Source organism: Peromyscus eremicus, chromosome 5 (assembly GCF_949786415.1).
Source record: "Peromyscus eremicus chromosome 5, PerEre_H2_v1, whole genome shotgun sequence".
Classification (NCBI taxonomy): Eukaryota; Metazoa; Chordata; class Mammalia; order Rodentia; family Cricetidae; genus Peromyscus; species Peromyscus eremicus.
Genome location: NC_081420.1, coordinates 64,173,422 through 64,194,182, shown reverse-complemented (window position 1 = coordinate 64,194,182; position 20,761 = coordinate 64,173,422). Strand labels below are relative to the sequence as shown.

Sequence of the window (20,761 nt, the reverse complement as noted above, 5' to 3'; positions counted from 1 at the left end):
CAAGCATGTACACCAAAAGACTTTGCAAAATATTCTACACATGTACAATTTATCTCAGAGGATAGAGATCTTTGCATAATTAACTCAGTCTATTTATTCCCTTGCCTTCCGAGGGAAATTGCAAAAACCAAAGTTTACATTAAAATGTCAGATGGTTTCTTGAAAAGTCTTTTCAAAAAAATTAGAGCTTTAGATAAGAGAGATACATCACAAAATCTTAAAAAGTAGGTTCAATAATAATTTTATTTTCCCTGTATAATTCAGAAAATGTGATTGTTAGTCTCTTCATTATGAACTGCCATGGTAGACTTTTATCATTTAATTACTTTTCTGACATGCATACATGAATACTAATTTCTTTAAAGGCTGAGCCACAACAAAAATTAGGCCATTTTAATACTTGCAAATGGCATAAATTTGAAAATTATAATTGGCCTTTTCAAATAAGATTGGACCTTTACTAGGTAACACTGGTGTCCCTGAAGTCACAGCTTTCCTAACTGCACCATGTTTGAACTGAAGAACCAGGAAGGTGACTCTGTCATTTGCGGAGCATGAGTCTGCTTGAGGTTACTCTGCCTATTGGCTATGAGTTCTTATCTGAGAGCTGGAAGAGAAGAGCCTTAGGAAATTCCCATGTGGTCTAAATGAAAACATGTCTGTCCTCCTGTCACTCTAAGCATCCCATCCTCCTGAAACAAGAGAGAAGGACTTTTCAATGAGGCAGGACCTGTCTTCACAGCATTGCAACTGAGTAGGGAAGTGATGACCTGCTTCTGCTCAGTGCATGGGATTCTCTCTCAATGTGAGCGCCATAGAGAGAGCATATCTTCCTTCTCCTATTAAGAAGACACAGTGTAGAAGCTGGGGAGGTGGCTCAGTCATTAGGAGCACTGGCTGCTCTTGCAGAGGATCTGGATTCAGTTCCCAGGGCCCACATAGTGGCTCACTATGGTCTATAACTCCAGTCCAGGGGATCCAATGACCTCCTCTGGCATCTGCAGGCACCAGGCATGCCCATCCATGCATGCACTCATGCATGTGTGAGTATGTGTAGGCAAACACTCATAGACATATACTAAAAGTTAATCTTGAAGGGAAAAAAGAAGATTCTGTGTGTCTGAAGTAAGTCACTAGTGACCAGGGGAATTGTTTAGACAGTAGTTAACAGAGGAGTCAGACCAGAACATACATCAACACTCCAAATTCCTTCCAGAAAAAGGAGGTCAGTCTAAGGTTAATGGAGCAGAACAAGTCTCTGCATGTGTCCCTTACATGTACCCACACCTGTAGTCACAATGTCTGTATTTCCTACAGTTCCTACGTATTGTCCTCTAGGAAGCCTGATGCCAAGAAGGAATGCAGTATTAGAAACTCCCTGTCCCTCATACAAGCATGTAGTTAGAGACATACATGTAGATAGTTATACACTTATATAAATATATTTAAATATATACATATGTCTTGGTATATATATATATATATATTTATGTTTATATATTTGTTTTTAAAAGTAGTTTTATCAATAATCCACAGTGAACTTTCTGCATCTCCTACCCAGGATTTAAAGTTAACAGGTCGGCAGGACTTGCTGTGGTATGCTTCTTTCTCTCCCTGTGGTAGACATGCAAACTGGTCAAAAAAAAAAAAAAAAAAAAAAGATTCAACTTACCTTAGTACCAAATGGCACCTTCTTCTGTGACTGTTGTGTGGGAGCCCGTTCTCGGGTTCCTCGTGGCTTTACCCAGCAGGTCCGCATAGAGGATGATTAGGACCACGGGCTTGAGTGCAGGTGTCTGAGATGGTCTGCACTTGGCTGTGCTGGGGGAGGAGGTCTTTTGCTCCACCCCTTGGCATCTCTATAAAAACCCTGGGGCAGAGACAGTCGGGGCCCGTTGGAATAGGTTCCAGGCCCTCTCGAGGCTATCCTTTATTTTCTATCTGTTTATCTCCGCAAGATTCTCCGCAATAAATCTTTCTATCTAATGTTTCCTGCTGCTCGCACTCAAGAAAATTCTGGGGAACTGTGGGGGTGGTGGGTAAATGCCCCATACTGTTGCTTACAGAGAAACCATCTTTACTATTGAAAGTTTCACCCAGAGTTGCTCAGAAACCCCAGAAGCTTGGATTCTGGCAACTAGTGAGTATTTAAATATAAAATTAGTGTGTGCTTAAAAATAGTTATTGAGCTGAACATAGAGGCATACATCCAGAATTCCAACACTCAGGCAATAGAGACAGGAAGATGATGAGTTCAAGGCCAGCTTGAGCTATATCAAGAGTCCTTTCTCAAATAAAGCCATCATCAACACCACCACCATCATCATCATCAGTCTTGAAAGGGAATTAAGCAGTTCAAAGATGAGAGAGAGAAAGCTCTTGATGTTGTCAAATGCATGTAGGTATTTATCAAGCCCAGAAGCCTTGTCTCCCCGTGTACTGCCAACCCTGTTACTTTGATTAGCACCATAAGGAAACCACAGTAAAAAAGTGTACACTGGCTGGCTGGGAAGACAGCTCAGTCAGTAACGTACCTGATGAACTAGTACAAGAACCTAATTTTAAGCCCCCAGAACCCAAGTAAAAAGCAGGACATGGTGGTTTGCTCCTTTGTCTTACACACCACCACCACCACCACCACCACCACCACCACCACACACTAGAGACAGCCAATGAACTGCTAACAACAGTTTAAATGGTGTGATGATGACAGATGAACAGTGTATTTCTAAGGACTAATAGCAACCTAGGACAAAATGAAGTTTTTCAGTCCTCAACTCTGTAGTGTGGCAATGTCAATGTGTGCAGAAGAGATTTGCTTTGTGTTCAGTGCCCCCTGTAGTAAGGCAGATCTCAAACTCCCTATGGAGCTTCAACCTTCAACCTCTGATCTGCTGCCCCTGACTCCAGAGTCTGCCTGAGTTCCTGATCTGACTTCACAATGTCCACAGTGATGGACTGTGACCTAGACTTGTAAGCCAACTTAACTCATTCATCCCTGAAGTAGTTTTCAGTCATTGTTTTATCACAGCAAAAGTGCGAGAGTACTAGAACACTGCCCAGTGTAATCAATCATCGGAAAACCTCACCCTTTTGTTGGAAGAGGCCAACAAAGTAATCATATGAAGACCCAAAAGGTCAACAAATAACCTGTGCATCATTTCATGCAGTGAGACCAAAGATACTGGTTAGTTTGTGGTTCATTACATTCCTATGGGGTAGGCCTTCCGTTTGTATCATCAAGTTGGGGAAGACAGAGCAATGATGTTATTACAGAACATTTGTTAACGACTAATGCCTTTAAGAGGTTCACAAGCAGCATTGTTACTATGCAAACAACATAAAGCAGACTCACTCAGACTAAGGCAGCCATGATACCATGAGGCAGCATAACTTGGAGAGAGCCGTCATTGTGTATGTAGTCCAGGCATCATTTTGTGGATCATGACTGTAAAATAGGAAAATAAAGAATTATAAACCACAATATAAAACTTAAAAAATAAATACATATATGCTATGATATAATACAATATTACATTTCGAGTAGTTTCATTGAAGACAGATTCAGAACCTCCAACATAGTTCTCAGGAATTCTCAAAGACCCTGAAAAGCCCAGTGGCTTGTGGGGCAGTGGAAATAACAGTAAAGATTGGAAATAGATGAACAGTTTGAGGGGTCCAGCTGAGGGAAACAGCGGGAAGGGCAAAAGGAGAGGTGTGGTGCCTATACCCAGTGAGACTCCACTGGAGAAAACTGATTTCCCATTTGCCATCAGGCATCAATAGCAGATAGCCTCCTGGTGAGGGGTGGGAGCCTGAGTCCACTTTTCCCCTCAGTGCTGGGATCCCATCTAGCTGGAACCCAAGCCTGTCATGTGCACTAGCCTCTGTGGGTTCCTATGTGCAGCAGTCCCCTTGTGTCTGGAAGACACTGTCAACCCCACCTTTAATGCATTCAGAAGCTTCCGTTCCTAAATCTAGAAGCTGCAAGAGAAAAATTCTCCATCTAGAACCAGTGCAGATATGTAGTTCTTGCTAAATTTGTTTGCTAAAGATATGGCTTCTAATACAGTAATTTAATTTTCTACCAAGGCTTTATTGAACTTGGAGATTAATGAAAACATTTTGGGTTTTTTGAGACATTTTTGGTTAGTTTTCTTGTCAATCCATACTCACTGTGTAATCCAGGATGACTTCTAATTCACAGCAACCCTCCTGCCTCATCCTCTCACTTGAGATTATAGATATGAGCCAATATAACCAGTGAAAACTACTGTCTGGGGGCTTTGGGGATTTTTTGGCTTTGTTTCTTTGGTTTGGTTTTTGCAGTGCAAGAGGTTGAACCCAGAGCTTTGTGCATCCTAGACAAGTGTCTACCACAGAACTTAGAGTTCCCTTGAGATGCCTTCCAAATTCTATATTGTTTTGTTTTGAGACAAGTCTTTGCAGCCTAGACTGGTAGACGAGCCTCAAACTCTTAAGTATCCCAGACTGGCCTTTAATTCCTGGTCCTCCTGCCTGCCAAGTGCCGGGGTGACAGGCACGCACCACCACTCCCAGATCTGAAAGCTTCTTCACTGAGGGATGTCCTGGTTTGTTTTTGTTAGCCTGAAAACTGCTGGAATTATCTAGGAAAAAGATCCCAAATTGAGAAAACGCCTCGATCAGATTGCCTGTAGTTAAGTCTATGGGGCATTTTCTTGATTAATGATTAACGTGGGTGGTACCTCCCCAAGCAGGTAGTCCTGGGTTATATAAGAAAGTAGACTGAACAAGTGATGGACTGTAAGCCAGGAGGCAATGTTCCTCTATGGCTTTTGCTTCAGTTCCTGCTTCTGGGTTCCAGCCTTGAGTTTCTGTCCTGACTTCTCTGCATAATGGAGTGTGATCTTAGAGTTATAAGATGAAATAAATCCTTTATTTCCTGGGTTGCTTTTGGTTATGGTGTGTTATCATGGCAATAGAAACACTAATTGAAACAGAAGTTTATAGGCATGGACCACTGAGTGTGGGATTATAATTCTTACCTGTAGAACCTTATTACTTGCCTGTTGGTGGCTCATGCCTGAGGCTGAATTAGGGGGATTGCCATCAGTTTGAGGCTAGCCTAGGCTACAGCAAGAGTTCTAGATAAGCTTTGGCTACAGAGTGAGATTCTGTCTCAAAACAAAACAAAATATGGTATATCATTACCAGAGTGCTTCCTGTGTGAGTAAATTAGATTAAAATCATCAAGTACTAACAACTATTTCTACATTTTATAAACCGTTTTGACGCATACATTTTTTAAAAAATCCAACTTTCAGCTAAAAAGGAAATGACAGGCAAGAATAGACATCAGAGAATGACACCTTGAACATAATTTGTTTCAAATGAATAGAGTTATTCTATTAGAAATTAGACGATTAGAAAGAAAAGGCAAAGATGTAGTTACTTTAAATACATTAAAGTTACATTTCATGGCCTGTGCTTATCATGTATAAAAAGGAGGGTTGACTAGGGCAGAAAAATTCATTCATAGGAAAAATCTAACCTGTAAAAAGATTTGAACAAAATTTTTACAATCCAAATACTTGGATCCATTCCAAGAGGCCCAGCACTGGATTATAGGTGGGGACGCGCTGTTAACTGTTTGATGTACTGAAATTCTGATGTCTGAGAGGAATCCAAGGGCTCTGTGACGTAACACCTGCCATTTTCTACTATATAAATGTCCCTACCATGGTTGTTTTAGCATGCCAACACCATGTTAGAAAATATGGATGCTGGGAAGAGATGTCCAAGCACACATCACTGCATGATGTTTTCTTTTATGGATGAAGTAGACATAAGTAATATTAGTAACATTGGTTATAATAAAATATAGTTAAGCATAATTGAGTTTTGACTGTTGTAGTTGTATAAGTTAATTTATATAATATAATTTTTAATAACCTTTTACTTATTTTGAAATTTTTGTTCAGGTACACAAGGTATCTTGATCTACCCCCTCCTTCTCCCTCCAACTCCCCCCAGAATCCTTCCCAAGGTCTCTCCCTCCCACCTCATGTCTTATTATTTATCTATTATGCTGTGATTTAACAGCTGACCTCAGAGTTTCTGAAATCTTGGCCATTAGTCCTCAGGAGCATTCCGATCCCCACAATCGGAATTCCTAGCAGGGAGAAGCAGAGACTGTGGTAAACACCTTTAAGTGCACAGGACAGACTCCAGGCGCATCTGCAGCTTCAATAGCACCGAGGCTGAGCAGCCCTGCTCTGGGTCTTCCATGTGACAAAGATGTGAAACATTTCTTTATAACTTTCCTCTTTCAGATAACAAGCATCTGTAATCCCTGTGGGTTCCCTTGTCATTCACAAGCAGTAACTCCAGAAAATCTTTGTACTTATTCCTTTTTAGAACCCAAATTTTCAGGGGCATGGTTCTTTTAAATTTTTAAGCACAAACATTATGCTAACTAAATATATGTTAACCTGGCATGGTGGCACATGCCTTAAATCCCAAGCACTTTGGAGGCAGAAGCAGGCTACATAGTGAGATCCTGTCTTTAAAAAACAAAACTCAAATATGTACATGTATGTAAACAGATGTATGTAAAATACAAGATAGATAGATAGATAGGTAGATAGATAGATAGATAGATAGATAGATAGATAGATAGATCGATAGATAGATAGATAGATAGATATAGATATATATAATTAAAAACAGGAGGCACATGAATGGTTAGTCTGATATTTGAATAGATTGGATGGATATTTAGAGGAAAGATAAATGTACAGACATTTGGAAGGATGGATAAATGTGTCATAGTTGGATGGTTGTTAGGATGGACAGATAAATGGATGGTTGGATGGATGAATGGATAGATGGATGGATGGATAAAATAAAAGGACAGTAAAAAGAAATTTTTGCACTGGACATAGAAAACAACTGAGTGTGTAGCAGTATTTTTAAGAGTCTTCAGGGACACACATTTAAACAAATGTTTTCACTTTCAGAGAAAGAACGATCCCTACGCTCTTGCATCCCTGGTGTCCTTTGCAGTGAAGAAGATGCCTTATAAAGACCAGCCAGCAACACTCCCCACAGGAAGCATAGCAGTGAGTATCCCTTTAAGAACCACAGGTACAAATTCTATACTTATTAATGTAATATAAATTAATATAAGTGATTTCTAAAGCACTGTCCAGCTTGGGCGTGGTCAAAACACTTACATGGATTAGAGAATACTGATCCTCTTTATCCCACCACTTCCTCTTTCATTCTAGAAATTTCCCAGTGCCTTTTGATCCAGCTATTAAATTTTCATATACATTCCTACCTTAAAAACTACAGGTGCAAGACTCATGCTATACAGCTCTTTTTAAGTCAGTTGTTCTGTTTCAGAGAAACACATTCCAATGCAAATAATGCTCATAACAAAACCATACTGATTCTGTAATTTTGATAACAACATGGTTAGTCTGGTAGGGAGAGAGGAGACTTTTCCAGACCAGCTGCAAACTTTTAGAGCCCTCTGTCCTTGTCACACCAAGGACAATTCTGAGTTGAGAGGTGGGGGAAATACAAGCTTCGGTTGAACAAATATTGCTTTTTAATATCAAGGCTGTTAAACATCATTGAACTTGATAGCTGCTACAGAACAATTTTTAACATCTTCAGGAGTGTGGCAAACCCATGCACAGATAAGAAGGGAGTCACTGAGAGCATCAGTAGGATGGTTAACAAAACTTTGCCTCTACAGTTACTTACAAAAATAATCTAACCCTGAAAAACTCAGTTCTCCTAAAAAAAAAAAAAAATATTAAAGCCAGGCACGGTGGCACACACCTTTAACCCCAGAACTTAGGAGGAAGAGGCAGGCAGAACTCTGCGAGTTTGAGGCCAGCCTGGTCTATATAATGATTTCCAGGACGGCCAGAGATACATAGTGAGACCCTGTCTTGAAACAAACAAACAAACAAAAGACAGTTTCAAGCATCATCACTTAGTTATCAGTGAATATTTACAGCCTCCAACTTGAACTTTGGGTCTCTAGACCTTTGTTATTCAAAATGTGGCTTGTAAACCAGGATCCTGGGCATCTTCTGGGAGCTGGTTATACATATAGAAGCAAGCTTCACTCTACATGTATTGAATCAGAATTATCAGGACATCCACACAATCAGGTTTGTGAAGTACTCCTTTAGAATGTATGATCCCTTTGTTATCTAATCAGTCCAGCCCAGGTCTTCCGTTTCACTGTGGTGGATCATCTTTGTAGCCTAACTGACCTTCAGTAATTGAAATTAGGGATTGAAGAAATAGTTCAGTCAGTAAATTGCTTGCCTTGCAAGCATGAGTCCAGTATCTGGAACCCACATTTTTTAAAGGAGAAGGGGGCTGGAGAGATGGTTAAGAGTGCTGATTGCTTTTTCAGAGGACTCGAGTTTGATTCTCAGCCCCCACATGGTAGCACACACCATCTGTCTGTAACTCCCACATAGGTCCTGGGAATCCAGTGCCCTCTTCTGGCCTCTGTGGGCACCTGCTGTGCATGCAGTGCACAGACTTACAAGCAGGCAAAACACCCATACAAAAAAAGATCAAAATAAAATAAAATAAAATAAAATAAAATAAAGCAGAGGGCTTGATGATGCACACCTGTACCCCCAGCACTGAGGTGGCAGAGACAGGCTCACTAGGCCTCAGGCTCCCTGGCAAACCTGCCTCACCTACTTTACCAATTCTAGGCCAGTGAGAAACCCTGTCTCAAAACAAAAATAAAAACAAAGGTGGACTGTGCCTAAGGAACAACACGTGAAGTTGCTCTCTGTCTCCACATACGTGCACATGCATATGCACACATAGACGTACACTAAAAAAAAAATGAAATACATTATCTATTTATTACTCATATAGTCTCAACTTTGAGTATACAATTAGAATCATTACTCACACAACTTTAAACACATGTAGAAATGTATACATCCTGAGACCTCAGTCTCTGGACTACATAGGTCTGGGGTAGGGCCCTGCAACTGTGCTTTGCAACCCTTACAGGAGGAAATTCCTTAGGGGGATTCAAGGCTGAGAAATTTAACACCACAGATCACTTAGAAGAAAAGCAGAGGCTATGAAGCCCTTCAATCCAATTTGAAACTGTATCTATCATGTGGAACTGTTAAGATAATTAATAAAATTACATAACCAAAGTTTTAGTGGTTCGCAAGAGATAATTAAGTCTCTAGCCACAATAAATGTTAATAGCCATCCCCAAATGTCTTCTCTTCTCTGTCTAAGTCTAGTAAGCCCACACTGGAAGTGACCATAAAGATTTGAGCAATGTATCTTAAAGCCAGCATGGCCACATCTTTCTTCATTTAGATCACTTCTCTGCCTCTCACAAGTTGTCTGCTATAGCCTGGATTTATGTTCAGCCCAGAAAACAGAGGCTTAAGGCTTTTAATACAGAGTGTTCCTCCAAAGAGGTTCAAAGACTTGCAGCTCTGGGGAGATAAATCCAGACCCCTTTTGTTTTCTTGGAGCACGTGTTTCATAACAGAAACACATGTTCCAGTCGACTCCACCAACAGGATTGCATCTTTCAGGGCTGGCTACAGGTGACAGCCCGCTGTTCTCAACTCAACTCAAAAGATCCATGAAATGATCAAATGCATGCTTCCTCCCACGGCACCATCCGCTACCATATTAAAAACGAAAAAAGGCCCGTTATCTGATGACGATGATTTACCGCATCATTTAGATAGAGGTTATTGGAAAAACATTTAGGAAGGGAAATGCTTTCAAGTCTCCTAATATCCGACTCACAGGAGAAGATCTTGCCAGTACAAAGTTAGCTGTTTAGTGTTAGGGAACCGGCCTTTCTGTGGCTTGGAGAGAACTCCGGCTGGAGGGGGCAGACATTTTGTTGAGAAAGTTCTCAAAGGTCTCTCCGTTCTTTCTCTCAGAAAGAACCCAGCCAAAGAGAATTGCTGTATGGTGGGAGAGTTGGTTCAGTTAGTCACTTGAGAATCAGCCAATATCCATCCAGACACTGGGGAAGACTTTGTAGTGAGATTAGCTGATATATGATTGTTTTCCTGGACTCTGGTGTGCGATGGTTGGTTGGTTTGTACTTCCTTTTCAACATGGTCATAATTCAGCCATATCTTGAGGTAAAAGTAATCTCTGCTTATGTAGAAAATAGTCCCTACCTGCCACTCACATAGCATCTGAGTTGACAGCACATGAACTCCTCTCAGAGGTGAGGTAGGGGTCGTATGGTTTAGAGGCATACCAATGGACCTTAAGTTATCACAGAACAGGAAAAAAAGAAAGAAAGAAAAGAAAAAAAAAAGATTATTCAGTTACTTGAATGCTTTTTTTTCTTTTTTTGGCTGACCAGTGAGACATAACCAATCGCACATCATTCAACAAACACCCAATTCCACAATTTACATCTTGGAGAGAGGATTGTTGTCTAGTATAAATGCAAAAGTGATTATTATTATAAACTTCATGAAAATCCTTATGTAAAAAAAACTCTGCTGTAAATTGCAAATACATTTCATTTTCAGAATTTTTTCACAAAACTTCAACATTTATAAACAGAATTCTTGAATGAAATGTTTTTGTGGAGTATAGACTTCTAGTAGGGTGACGTAACTCCGAGAGCTGTTAAATGTGTGCTCAGCTGCTCCTCTTTGTGTTTCTGTTTTGTTCTAAATGGCATTGTAGGTAAAGCATCTTCGTACATTTATTAAAACATTCACCCAACCCCATTGCAGTATGTTTACATAAGACTTTGTGAGATGTAAACACACATGTCAATGTTAATTACAGTTGCAAACACAACGAAGCTGTTTCCTCCCACCTTGGTGGGTTTTTTTAATCAAAATACCAAAAAATATAACATAAATGTCAATGATAAAATGTAGGCATATTGAAGTTTATTTACAGTCTTTCAACCATACTGAAAAATAGCAAGATTTATGACATGATGAAGGTAAGATTAAATGTTCCCTGCTTAGGATCACTTTGAGAAAATCCAACTGCTTATAATTTATAGATTCCACTTCCTAAAGCCACAGATAAGGATAATAAGTGAGTTGCTAAGTTTTTATACTATTCCTTTAAATAGCTTCAAGTTCCTGATAAGCAAAATGCATGAAAGCAAATAGTTGATTTGTTGGCAGGCAACTGGACTCCCCATTACATTTTAAGTCCTCCAGTTACTCAATATTAACCTTTGCTGGGAAGCTGAAGAACCCAATCACAAGCCCACGTTCTGAAAATAAATCTTTAAAGTTTCCAATTTTTTTGAGAGGGGAAGAGAGAGCGAGCACACACACACACACCACACACACACATACACACACACACACACACACACACACACACACACGCTCACACACACACAGGCACACAGGAACCTAGTGGAGGTCAGAGGACAACTCAGGAGTTGGTTCTTTCCTGCCGTCTTGTGGAATCCAGGGGTTGCACTCAGGTCATCAGGCCTGGGCACAGGGCTTCTATCCAGTGCAGGCCCTAAGGTAAACACTTGCTGTGATGTATGCTCTGTACTCTGCTATGAGGCGGACAAATCTTACAATGAGAAGCTTGGATATGTCAGAGGTCAGAAGAGAAAGTCACATCTCCTGGAGCTGGATTTATGGGTAGTTGCAGGTTCTGGGAATCAAACTCCCATCCTTTGCAAAAGCAGCCAAGTGCTCTTAACTACTGAACTCTCTCTCCAGGCCCTCCCAGGCAGAATCTTTGTTACTGATTACTACCAAGCAGTCATTCATGAGAAGCCTCCTTCATACTGCCTTTGTTTATTCCTGTTTGTTAGGGCTGACACAAGTGGCTTCACTCTCATTCTGACAATTTTTTTAATTGTCATCAAGTAATTCCATAAAAATGCAAGATAGGGGCTTTCAAGATGACTCAAGGGTAAGAGCATGTGCTGCCAATTCTGACCACCTGAGCTCTAGTCATAGAATTCACATGGTGCAAGGAGAGAGCTGACTCTAGGACGGTGTTCTACAAAGACATGCATACACGCAAGATAGATAGATAGATAGATAGATAGATAGATAGATAGATAGATAGATGATGGATGGATGGATGGATGGATGGATGGATGGATAGGTAGATAGACAGATAGATAGATAGATAGATAGATAGATAGATAGATAGATAGATAGATGATAGACGGATGGATGGATGGATAGATAGGTAGATAGATAGACAGATAGATAGATAGATAGATAGATAGATAGATAGATAGATAGATAGATAGATGCAGGGTAATAATAGTAATAAATTACTAGCCTTAAGTTCTCAGCTCTCATTTATTACTAGATCACAAAGTCTATAGATGAAGAGACCCAGTACTGACATTAACTAGTGACATTAACTCTTGAAAATCTAATATTTCATGCTTGTTCACAAATTCACCTTTCAGTGAGATTAGCTGAGCTACATGAAAAGCTGTGTGGATACACTTGACACTCACAGCTCTTAGTCTATTTTTCACATAGAAGTCCACACCAATTTAAGCTTGTCTTTTCCATCTTATTGGCTCCCAGTTTACCTGGATTTCAGTCTAGGGTTCCATGATTAAAAGTCACAGAAGTTCATTGTCTGTGTATCCTGCATATTGGGCGTTAACAGCTTAGATGCAAGATTGTAAAACATCGGTAGTGAACTTCTGCCCTCCGGGGTTCTCCCATTGCGCTGTAAGCCTGTATTTAAGACCTCCTCCCTCCTTCAATAAACGGCATTCGGCATTGAAAAGAAAAGAAATCGCCGGGCGGTGGTGGCGCACGCCTTTAATCCCAGCACTCAGGAGGCAGAGGCAGGCGGATCTCTGTGAGTTCGAGGCCAGCCTGGTCTCCAAAGCGAGTTCCAGGAAAGGCGCAAAGCTACACAGAGAAACCCTGTCTCGAAAAACCAAAAAAAGAAATGACTACTGAAGGAGAATCAGCCTTCCCCAGGGAGGAGCCCCCTACTTAGTTATCTGCAATACAATAATTGGCCCTCAAAACGTATATATAGACAAGCAATGCTAAATGGACTCAGCAGGTTATATTTATGTACTTACTAACTTATATATAAATAATTAAATATAATAATAACAAGTATAAAAAAAAAAGTCACCCACCCAGCAAGTATCTGCTATTAGATTTTCACACAGCCTCCTAGACATGGGTGTGTGCCTGTTTTAGAGAGCCCAAGGTCAATCACTGTGGCCTCCTCATCTCCCCTGGAATTCTTTCAGGTATTATGAGAATTGCTTCGGAATGATCTCCAGTAGCAAACTGGCAGTTCCTGCCTATCTCATCAGACAGTTTCAAGTTAGCACTCACTTGCTTCGTTTTGTTTTCAGATTAAGACGTCGGTCATTTGGGCCACCCCGAATGTCTCCTTCTCAATTCCATTGTGGGTCATAATACTAGCAATCCTTCTTGGCTTGCTGGTTCTGGCCATATTAACTTTAGCTTTATGGAAGGTAAGCTAGTTTTTTTTTTCTTTTTTGCTTTTCCTTTGGGGTTCAGAAGCCATCGAGGGGGTGAAAGGATATTGTTGGGAATTATTAAATATAACAATAAAGCTTTAAGTTGCTGATTTTGATAAATCCTCAGGACAGAAGAAAATTGTGTCTATTTTGCTTTGGAATTTAACATGAATCAAGCTAATATCTTAGAAGATGAGGGGTTAACAGTTTCCACGCTGAAGTTTTTAAGGGGGGTTGATTTCTATTTGAGTGATAGGAACTGAGCCCAGGGCTTTGCACAGACTTAGACAAGCCTTTCTCTCCTGAGTTATAATCCAAGCCATTATCTTGAGATTTCTTATACACTAACATATTGAATAATTGTCTTAAGCTCTGAGCTCTTCTTTTCAATGTGCTCAGAGTAATGCTATCATCATCAAGACTTCTTTTTCTTTTCAGTTAACCAGGAAGTTGTGTGTTTTATTGGCATGATCCTATCATGAATCCTTTGAATTTCTCTTTAAAAGCAATGCAACGATGTAGCTCATATAGGTTGATTCTAATATTTTTTATTTCAACTACTAGGCCAAATAGGCCATGTATAAGGTGTGTGGAGTTAGTTTTCCATCTCGCCAATTAGACTGTCTTTCATAGGAAACCTTAATGAATTGTTAGCTATATCCTGCTGAGACTTGTTCTAGAAGTTTGGAAGAGCATCAGATTTATAGCCAAGTGACTTGTCCACCTGCCAAAGTTCTACAGAGTCTCTCACTCTAAATGAAAAACAGTGTCACAGTGACTTGACTAGAAGACTAACTATCCCACTCACATCTTAGTCAGCCACTATTGTGTGGCTCTCCAAGAACATGGCATTTATAAATCTTGAAACAATGGACAGCAGTATGCTTTATAGAACTGTAAACTTAGAAAACTTGGTTTAAGTCAAAGGATGGCTTTTCAAATCATTATCAGCTGCCTGTGCTGTCCTGGGTCCATACAGTCTCTGACATACATGTAGAGATAACTTTAGCATTATTCTGCTGTTTATGGTAACTGGGTAGCATTCTATATGCTAAATGAGAGAATACCCCACTGGTCTTATAGAAGAACTCTTTCTGTGTTCCCACATGAGAAACAACAAATAATAATTCATGTTCTAGGGTTCTAGGAAAATATGCAACCTCTTGGGTTAAATTCAATAGAAAGAAGATTCTGGAATCATCTTTACCAGAGTACTGGTAAACCTGTAGAAAGTCACAAGGATGTCCCATCCTACCTGGTGATGTCATTGACACAAATCACAAATTGGATCTTCCTCTAAATATTGTATGTCCCACCAAGTCCAGAAGAACAGACACAGAAATATCACTTCTTCCTGTAATGTGTCCTAAGTACCCTACAGAACACCACAGGAAACGAGACTTGTCAGGTCAGTTGTCATGCACCAGGAGAAAAGCAGACAGAAAAGCAGAGGGATCCTTAGAACACTGGTTATTGTACAGGAAATCATCTAAGGTCTGTGAGTGGTTTCTATAAAGTGAGGACATTCTGCCACTACTTCTTATGTGGCAGGAGAAAGGGCACAGATGCTCTGCCAACCTTGTCTGAGCAATGAATTCTCCCCATAGGTAATCAACACTCTGATTTTCACTCTCAATTTGGATAGCATCCATATATCCCCAGGTTTCTTACAAAACAATGTACAAAATGCACATTCCTTAAATAAGGTATTTCACAAACTCCCCAAATGACTTGATTTTTCTTTCTCCTAGTGTGGATTCTTTGATAGAGCAAGACCTCCTCAGGATGAAATGACAGACAGGGAACAACTGACTAGCGACAAGACACCAGAGGCATGACTCGGAAACATGAAAACCTACAATTCAAACACTGGTCCTGTTCACAGAAAGACAGAAGGGACACAAGAGTGAAGTGATCACAGCCTTCCATACCTACCAGTGATGTAAGGAATGGAAGGGTACCTGATGATCACCTCATCTACTTCATGCATTGACATGGAGTGCAGAGAACCCTGTGGGAAAAGAAACCACCAACACTGTAGAAACAATCAGCAGTCATGACAATTTCTTTTGTGTCCACCATTTCACATCTGGCTGACATTTTGGAATGGCTGTGGGAACTCAGGTGGCTGTCCAAATCAGCCCAATATGACTTGCAGAAATGATTCCTACAGAGACGGGATGAATGGAGATTGAACACTACTGTAACCCAATGGAATCTCTGACACCTCCCTATGGAAGAGAAACCTTTCTAAGGATGTGATGGCTCAGGGAGACAAAGCAATATGTCGTCGGACTGTGAAAGTACTTGTGGAACAACAAAGATCATTTCATTAAGTGAGGACAAAAAAATGTATTTATTTATTTTCCATTTCTCTAGGTAGAGAACCAGGCCATCTAGAGGATTTGGAAATTAAGATATAGTTGGCTAGATTTCAACATCACTCAGCTTGTTTCTTCTTAAGACAACGGCTCTGCGCAGATAACATGTTTAATTGGGCTTCTTTTTGTGTAAGACAGTGTTGCACACAAATTGGTATTAGGCGTCTGTGTTGCTTAATATCTTGCTGCCTTCTACCTGGAGTTACTTTTCTTCATGCTCTCCAGGAACTCATATCTGCATAATTCAACACAACATTTTGTATTTATAGTTCCTTTTATACATGTAAAAAAACTATTTCCACTGATCTCTTTAAAGCATTAATTTCAAGATACTCACTACCCTGATGGTATTTAAAAGTACTGGCACAATTTGTAGAGGCCATATAAAAAACAATTTAACAATATGGGTGAATATTATTTTAATAGCTATAGTAAACACCAATATTTAGCTTGGGATCTACACACCTGTTTTGTTGTAATACCTCACACTTATATAAAAGAGAAAATGTGTTGAGTATAAATATGATGGAGATATGTGAAGTTAACCAGGTGTGAGACAAATAGAAAACTCACTCCTAAGGACCTAACAATACTTTTTACAGCTTTCTTACCTACTCCTTACTATTAATCTTTCCTCGAACGTAATCTTGGAAAATAATTACCATCATCTTTACTTAAGCATCCAGAAAATGTTGCTTAAAGCTCTTGTAAATAATCCATAATCATTTGTAATGTTACCATTTTGAAGTAATATTGACCAGCCAAATTCATAAGATGGTCTGCACAAGTTTATATCCTTTTTATAATAAGGAAAAATTGCTATGGAGAAATGCTGAACAAAATTTTATGTGCAATATATAAAAGACCTATGTATCTGAGGCATGTTTACACTGGCGTTAGTTATTTTTTAAATTAATATCCTGAATACTAAGTCTGATACAACAAGCTGACCAAAATCCTAACATTTACAAAGCACTCTGGAAAATCTGTGTCTCAATTTCAACAGTGACACTTTATTTGAAAGACGAGCCAAACTCACAGACAGTAAATTTTATGTGGTGCCTTAACCTGGAAAGGAGCCACTTGGCTTCAGTTGCCAAAGTTCCTTGGAAAGCAAATGAAAGGCACAGAGACAGACATTGTTGCTGTTCATCTTCCCCTGCTTGCCAATTAAATCTGTCCTGGTAGCCGATTCGAGTTTATCAGGACCTCACATCTAATTCTCAGTCTGTGCGGCTAGTGTCTGGGGAGTCTTGCACTTGCCTCAAAGAGTTTTGAGGATTCCATACCAGCCTCCGGAGTTGCCTTCACTGTTAGTCTATTTGATAGAACCAGTTTCATAGACAGAAAGCCATCTATATGATGTGATTTGAGAGATGACGAACAGCTCTCTCTACGATACACAATGATTTAACTTTTGTGATTTCTGATGTGGGACCAATACAAACTCCTCAGAAGTTTGGAATGAACTTCTGGTCTTGAAAGAACTCAAGAGAACTCTTAGGGCTACACATAGGAACTGGAGGAGACAGTTTATACAGCCATATGGGGAAACTAGAGATGCCGGGGGAAGGCAGGACCAATACAGAAAAAAAGATATGGGGAAATCAAGGGGAAACCATGGCTTCCCATTGTCTCCACTATGGAAGTGCAGGGGGCTGTCATCCACATGCACACAGAAACCTGAGGTCAAGTGAACCCTCCAGTGGTATGTTCTCAGACACCCCATCCTCACAGAGAACACTGAGTATACAACAATGCTCACAGCATTGCTGAGTCTTTCATAACTCATGTGCTGGGCTTCACCAGGAGACTATCTGTATTTCTCTTCATCAAGTTCTTTTTTCTACTTCTTGAAGCTGTTTTGTTTCTTTTTTGTTTGGTTTGGTTTGGTTTGGTTTTTTATAAGACACGGGGAAACAAGCAGATTTCATAAACTTGGAGATTTTTATACAGTAAAGTAATAATGTTCTACTCATCACTGAAATCCAAATCTTAGAACTCTTGTTTTATTTAAATACATGTGTAGAAATGGTGGAGATTTTCATGTACCTATTTACATTGTCACCAATAAAATTAAAAATTAAAGACACAAAAGCATGTGTAAGCAGCACCCCTCCATGGCCTCTGCATCGGCTCCTGTCATGTTTAAGTTCCTTTCCTGTAGTTGTTGTTTTTGCTCTTATGGCTCTTTGGGGGGCCCACCACCCAGCTCCCAAATGAATTACACATGAAGGCTTATTTTTAATTATAAATGCTTAGCCTTAGCTTGGCTTGTTTCTAGCCATATTTTCTTAAATTATCCCATCTGTCTTTGACCTTAGGGCTTTTGTCTTTCTCTATTCCTGTATACCTTTTCTTTCTTGCTTGCTCCATGTCTGACTGTGTAGCTGGGTGGATGGGTGGCTGGCCCCTGAAGTCCACCTCCTTCCTCTTTCATTCTTTGACCTTTCCTCTTTTCCTCCCAGATTTCTTCTATATATTCTCTCAGCCTGACAGCCCTGCCTATCCTTTCTCCTGCCTTGCTATTGGCTGTTCAGCTCTTTATTAGACCATCAGGGGATTTAGACAGGCACAGTAACACAGCTTCACAGAGTTAAACAAATGCAGCATAAAAGAATGCAACACATCTTTGTATCATTAAACAAATGTTCCACAGCATAAACAAATGTAACACATCTTTAACTAATATCCTGTAACACTTTCCTGACTTCCTTCGATGATGAACAGCAATATGGAAGTATGCTGTGGAATATAATTTTGTATGCTGTGAATATATGTTGCTCTGATTGGTTGATAAATAAAATGCTGATTGACCAGTAGCCAGGCAAGAAGTATAGGCAAGATAAGCAGACAAGGAGAATGCTGGGAAGAGGAAGGCTGAGTCAGGAGAAACCAGCCTGCCATCCACAGAGCAGCATGTAATGGAACACATGTAAAGCCATGGATTAACAGAAATGGGCTGAGTTTAAGTGTAAGAGCTAGTCAGTGGAAAGCCTGTGCTAATGGCCAAACAGTTTTGTTTGTTTGGTTGGTTGGTTGGTTTTGGTTTTGGTTTTGGTTTTGGTTTTTTGTTTTTTGTTTTTCATTTTTTTGTTTTGGTTTATCAAGACAGGGTTTCTCTGTATAGTTTCAGTGCCTGTCCTGGATCTTACTCTGTAGACTAGGCTGGCCTCGAACTCACAGAGATCCACCTTGCTCTGTCTCCCGAGTGCTGGGATTAAAGGCGTGCGCCACCACCGCCTGGCTGGCCAAACAGTTTTAATTAATATAAGCCTCTGTATGTTTATTTGGGTCTGAGCAGCTGTGGACTGTGTGGGACACAGGAAAACTCCAGCTACAAAAGTATAAGCTGAAACTTTCCTCTCCAACTTGCTGTTTGGTCATGGTGCTTTGTCACAGCAATAGAAACCCTGACTAAAACAAGTGCTTAATGGCTTTTGCAGAAGACTAAAGTCCAGTTCCCAGCACCCACACCAGAGCAGAGGACTCACAACCACCTGTAACTCCAGTTCCAGAGATCATAATCCCTCTATTGACCTCCTTGAGCACCCATACACACATGTACAGACCCCCACACACAGACATACATATAACTTTAAAAAAAAATACATGAGCAATATTTTGGGAAAAAGTATCACCAGGTTATATGTGCAAGGTATATGTAAAACCCAAATATACTTTATGCCTAGATATGGATCTAATCCCTAATTATCTCAACATGGTGTGAGTGTGAAATGTCTTCATAAGCTTATGCATTTGAACACTTGGGCTCCATCTGGAGACACTGTTTGGGGCAAAATCCTTAAGGAGAGTCTTATGAGAGGAAGCGCTCACTGACATGGGTGCTATAGACAGAGTTTGAAACCAGGCCCAGCCCAACTTCCTGTCTACTCTCTGCTTTTTTGTTCCTTGCAATATTCAGATTCTCAGCCACACATGTCAGCTGCCATGAACGCCACCCCACCTTACCCACCCACCCTAGTGGACTGTCCCCTCCCTAACCATGAACTAGGATAAATGTTTCCTCCTTCATGAAGCTTCTAGTCAGGTATTGAGTCACTGCAGTGTAGAAAGTAACTAATACTCTCATCGTGCATCTCTGATAAGGATAATGACTGGTCATCCCATAACAGATACCAAAGGATAATGACTATTCACCCCATAACAGATACCAAAGTTCTGCTCAGTCAGTGAGATGTCATGCACTACCATCCCCCTCTTGTTGGAAGTAGCTGTTCATAAGTCTCAGATATTAAGAACAGCATTAAAATCAATACATTTATGCAGAGGTTCTCTCTGCTTTTTTTTTTCACTAAATGAATTTTGTAAGACTGGAGATTGCTCACTCAAAGGAAGTGAAGGTATTTGTAGCTCTCCATAAACAACATGTTGCTCTTAAGAAAACTAAATGAATTTACACTGACCTAAACATACCTTTTCTTTCACAATCCTGTCATCGGTATTTAAACAGTTGCATTATTACTTCAAAGTTTTACTTTATTTCAATCTGTAGTACATTTAAAAATTAAATAAATTTAATGAACACACTTAATTTTGAGTTTTAATATTTAATCATGCACTCAACACACATCAGTTTTTTGCTAATGCCCTGTAAGATATTTAACTTCTCACTGCTCTTCTGAATGGCCTACCTAAATCCCAGTGAGAAGAACTTACATTTGTCTACTTTCCTGGTAGCTTGGAGCAATAAGATGGGTCCTCTGCTTTACATTATACGTCACTCACATTTTCAAACCTAAGCATATCTAATGGCATGTGGTCACTCAGAGGAAATCATGCAAAACTAGTGCTAAGTTTCAATATTCTTGGTGCTGAAGGTCGAGACGGAATCACCAGGCTAACACAAACCCAT

At 40.0% G+C, this 20,761-nt stretch overlaps 1 protein-coding gene across 1 annotated transcript in view; it reads left to right on the top strand.

Moving 5' to 3' along the window:
- Positions 1–17,972, top strand: part of Itga8 (integrin subunit alpha 8) — a 180,223-nt gene extending 162,251 nt beyond the window's left edge. The window contains exons 28-30 of the mRNA XM_059263596.1: positions 7,002–7,103; positions 13,376–13,498; positions 15,256–17,972. Of these exons, the coding sequence (XP_059119579.1) occupies positions 7,002–7,103; positions 13,376–13,498; positions 15,256–15,342 (312 nt within the window). The 3' untranslated portion in view covers positions 15,343–17,972. The remainder of the gene's footprint in view (positions 1–7,001; positions 7,104–13,375; positions 13,499–15,255) is intronic.
- The last annotated feature ends 2,789 nt before the right edge of the window (positions 17,973–20,761 follow it).